At 37.0% G+C, this 4578-nt stretch overlaps 1 protein-coding gene across 1 annotated transcript; it reads left to right on the forward strand.

The window, feature by feature from the left end:
* Positions 1 to 2064: 2064 nt before the first annotated feature.
* On the forward strand, positions 2065 to 3557 carry LOC308394001 (granzyme B-like; the record flags this gene model as incomplete). The annotated part of the gene is made up of 5 exons (XM_080878080.1): positions 2065 to 2239; positions 2343 to 2502; positions 2737 to 2875; positions 3076 to 3297; positions 3393 to 3557. 5 exons carry the CDS (start codon positions 2065 to 2067, stop codon positions 3555 to 3557), a joined length of 861 nt encoding a protein of 286 aa, XP_080734206.1.
* Between the last annotated feature and the right edge of the window lie 1021 nt (positions 3558 to 4578).

The following is a 4578-nucleotide window of genomic DNA, read 5'->3' on the forward strand; positions in this document are numbered from 1 at the left end:
GATATGTTGGTAGATCCTACAGCTTTATGCCATTTTTCTATAATGTTTTTGGAAGTCTGGAAGTCTTGTATGCCACTGGTTGAATACAGCAGAGATGTAAAGAAGAAAAGAAGCCACAAAACAAATATGGATAAATATATACTTATAAAGCTGATTTAGCATAGTCAGCATTTGGGTACATTATTAAAAAAAACAACAAACAAACAGATTCTGACCAGAAATCTGCAAAAGTAAAATGAGTTGATGTACTTTGGCTAGTGAATGTAGGTTTCTACATTTGGCCTTGTGGCATATGGTCACCTGCTCAACCGCTGAGATAAACCAAAACCCATGCAATACTGGTTTTGAGCAGAAAATCATATGTCTAGTGAGGTCTTTGTGGCTGTAAAGCAAGCCATAAACATTGAGCAACGTTGAGTAGAGAAGTCAGCGGAAAAAGTGATAGTAATCTATGCTTCCTGATAACTGCAAAAAAAAAAAAAAAGATTACAGAAGAACATTTCAATATGTGTAACTAAGACAGAGAAATACGCAAGACTGAGAAAAAAAGTGAACTTCAACTGACTCATTAACAGGAAAAAACAAACAAACCCCAAAACTGTGGGAACTTGGATTTAAAAATTGCATCTCTTTTTCTGTCTATGAACAGTGTTTTCTTCTGATTTCTTGAAGTATTCCACAATATGATTTCCACAACAGAATTATGCCTGATCTTAATGCTTTGCCACCTGAGATCACAGTCGGTCACTACTGATTTTCAGCTTTGTCCTTTTCACACTGCTTTTCATGTAATCATTGATATTTTTGGAAATTGGGGGTTGTATAGATGCCATTATATAGTACACACCCATTTAAATTTTTAGCAATTAGTTAACAAAAGGGCAGCATGGTGGCACGGTGGTTAGCACTGTTGCCGCACAGCAAGAAGGTCCTGAGTTCAATTCCAACACCAGGCCGGGGTCTTTCTGTGTGGAGTTTGCATGTTCTCCCCGTGTTTGCGTGGGTTCCCTCCGGGTACTCCGGCTTCCTCCCACCGTCCAAAGACATGCAGCTTGTGGGGATAGGTTAATTGGATAATCCAAATTGTCACTAGGTGTGAATGTTTGAATGAATGTGAGTGCGAATGGTTGTCTGTCCCTGTGTGTTGGCCCTGCGACAGACTGGCGACCTGTCCAGGGTGTACCCTGCCTCTCGCCCTATGACAGCTGGGATAGGCTCCAGCGCCCCCCCGCGACCCTGAAAAGGATAAGCAGAAGCGAATGGATGGATGGATGGATAGTTAACAAAATATTTAAAAATAATCCATCTGATTTTCCCTTGTCTTAATGATAGAGCTGTAATTTTGGTAAGTCTGTTAATGCAGCGAATCTGCATTTTTACCTTTTTCCATTTTTCTAAACTTTAGGAATAGAACAGAGATATTACCATTACATTAATAATGACAAAAGCACTCAATATGCACACTTTTAACACTACTGTGCAGTTCCTTTTACACTCACTTCTGTGGTGCTTTCAATTGGTATTGCTTGTTTAATCTATTCATATCTTTTTCCATAGCACAATCTTCCTTATCTTCCTTTGAAAAGTCAAGTAAACTTCTGTGAGTTGCTGCCAATGCCACTCTTTTCATGCAGAGGAAACCTAGGGTTAACTTTGTGTAACTACCTATGCTGATTGCCAGTATTACGAAAAGTGATCATGGAAAGATACTCTGGGTATGTTGAAAACACACAGGCCTCTAGTGGACTTGTTTGTTGTTCACCTGCCCATTGATAGTTTTTTAGCCATTCCTCCAGTGAAATGGATTGTTCTAGGAAGTGCTGGTCACTAATACTGTTTTCAATTAAACTGAATTCAATTGAATTCAATTCAGTCTTATTTATATAGTGTCAATTACAGCAAAAATCATAATTACAAAAACAGATGCCTCAAGGTGCTTTATATTGTAAGGTAAGACTGTACAACAACCAGCTATAATACCAGATAAAAATATGACCTATCAGGCTCTGGAGGTGAGAGATCTTGTGTGAATATGGTTTATGAATACAGCCACATCATTCACATATGCAAATGACACAAACTCCTCCTTCTCTTTCTGTGATAAGAAAGCATTTAAAGATTGAATCTGTCAGTGTAGTGTCCCACTGCTCTTTATTAGCTCACCCTGACTTTGATCTTACCATGTTTACCCACTGTAACCTGGTAGTACTTATATTCGTGTTGATTCTTCAAGATCAGGGTAAGTATGTTTACTTAGTGCATACTTATATCCAAAGTCAGAACTGAAACACTGCATGATAAAGATTTTGATATACAGAATCTGATAACTTTTTTCTTTCTAGTTTATACAGGAGAAATCATTGGTGGCCGTGAAGTTGTGCCACATAGCAAACCATATATGGTGCTTTTGGAGCTGCACAACTTAGGTGGTCATAACAAACACTGTGATGGCTTCCTCGTTAATGAGGACTTTGTGCTGACTGCTGCCCACTGCCATGCAAAGTAAGTTTAACATAGTTTATGTTCACCTAGAAAGAATTAAGTGTCCAGTATATTTTGTTATCGCAGTAAGCTGGGTTTATGTTACTCATAAACTCGGGGACTGGGATAAAAGCTTTCATGGCGGTTTCATGAATGTACTCATAACATTTTTTGATTTTTTTTATTTGGTTAGCATCAGACCAGCACTCTTCTCTTTTACACTGTCAAAAAGTGATTGCACTTATTTCATTTTAGGTCCTACAAAGTCTTTTTGGGACTTCATGATTACCACAACCATAATGGAGTACAGCATGTGTCGGTGCCTGAGACCAATGCATTTCCACACAAAGACTATAATCCAGTTTCTTACAGCAACGATATAATGCTTCTTAAGGTAAAAGAAACAACAGTATTTTGGGGGGTTTGTTGTCAAATTTTTATTATTTCTTCCAAGTCAAATTTAATTTCTTATTATTGTTTGTTATTACCTTTAGATAATGTTCAACTAAAACAAACAGCATTAAAAGGAAGGGTCAGAAATATGTAATATTGTAATATTTTAACAAATATTTTTGTCTCTCCTTGCTCCTGAAGTTGAGCACCAAGGCAGTGTTCAACGAGAATGTGAAACCTATTGATCTTGCAGACCGTGATGATGGATTTGCGCCAAAATCGTGTGTAGTTCCTGGTTGGGGAAACACGGGAAACGGTAAAGACTCTGATGTGCTCCTGGAAGTCAATGTAACCCTGACTGAGAATGAGATTTGTGCTAAGGAAAATAAGTACTGCTCTGAGGGTGCCACTGGACCATCCACGGTAAGTAGCTTTTATACCTTAAAAAAGTTTGGTCAGTAATGATAATGATAGTGTTCACTTGCTGCAATAACTACATACTATTCTTGTATTTCCAGGGAGACTCTGGTGGCCCATTAGTCTGTGAAGATGGAAAGGCATACGGGGTGGTGTCCGCCAGTAGTAACTCAATGCTAGATGGCCTTAAGCTCTACAGTTACATTAAGATATCTGACAAACGAGACTGGATTGATTCTGTCATAGATCATCATCGAAAGTGGTAATTCATGTATTGAATCTGCCTTTAAAAAAAGTTATATGACAACTGAGATTTGAATATTTGAACTCATTCTATTAAAATGATGGGTGGCAAGGTGGTGCAATGGTCACACTGCTGCCTTTTTTCTTCCAGCTACAAACCTTTTCTTTGCAAACCTGTAGTTTCATTTTAGTCATAGTTTAAAATCTTAAATTTAAATGTAGAATGAATACCATTTTTTTAATTTTAATGTTAGATACTGCATTTACTACTCTTAAAATCAACAGATTTTAAGATTTCGAATTAGTTTAAGAGAGAAACCAAGATGATATGTTGGATTGTAACAGCAATAAACTGTTGTGCTACTCACTGTGTTTATATTTCATTATACAAACATATGGATAAATGAGAATATATGTATGTATAAAATATGTGTTTGTTTTTGTGTGCATGCGTTTATAATGTATGTATGACAGTTGTAAACTGCACATGCTTCCCAGAGAACATCCCAGGTCAGAGGTTGACAACATACATTCATTGTTTAGCAGTAGTTCATTGTTTAGCTGTACTTGTTGGCTTAAAATTTGTTCAGCAAAGGACCCAAACAGTTTTTTTGAGCAAATTTTATTAGCTCCATAAATGGAGATAATTTAGATTTTTTTAGAGGACCCTATATTAATACAGTACTAACAGAATACTCAAGTACATATTTTCCCTTTTGCTTGTTTGTGTGTTTTTTAAATAAATTTGCAAGAATTTCAAACAAACTTTTTTCGCTTTGTCATTAAGGGATATTCTGTGTAGATGTCTGAGGTAAAAAATGAATTTAATTTATTTTGGAATAAGGCTGTAACATGAGAAAATTTGGAACACATAAAGCACTGTGAATACTTTCTGCATGCACTATAGTTGGCGCTGTCACCTTGCATGAAGATCCTGGGTTCTAAACCTCCACTGACTGGCTCATAGTGTCTCATCATGTCTTCTTTTGAGGTTATCCGGCTTCCTCTCACAGTCCCAAAACATGCATGTTAGGTTAAATGGTG

This window comes from Rhamphochromis sp. 'chilingali' (assembly GCF_963969265.1).
Source record: "Rhamphochromis sp. 'chilingali' genome assembly, chromosome: 3".
Lineage (NCBI taxonomy): Eukaryota > Metazoa > Chordata > Actinopteri > Cichliformes > Cichlidae > Rhamphochromis > Rhamphochromis sp. 'chilingali'.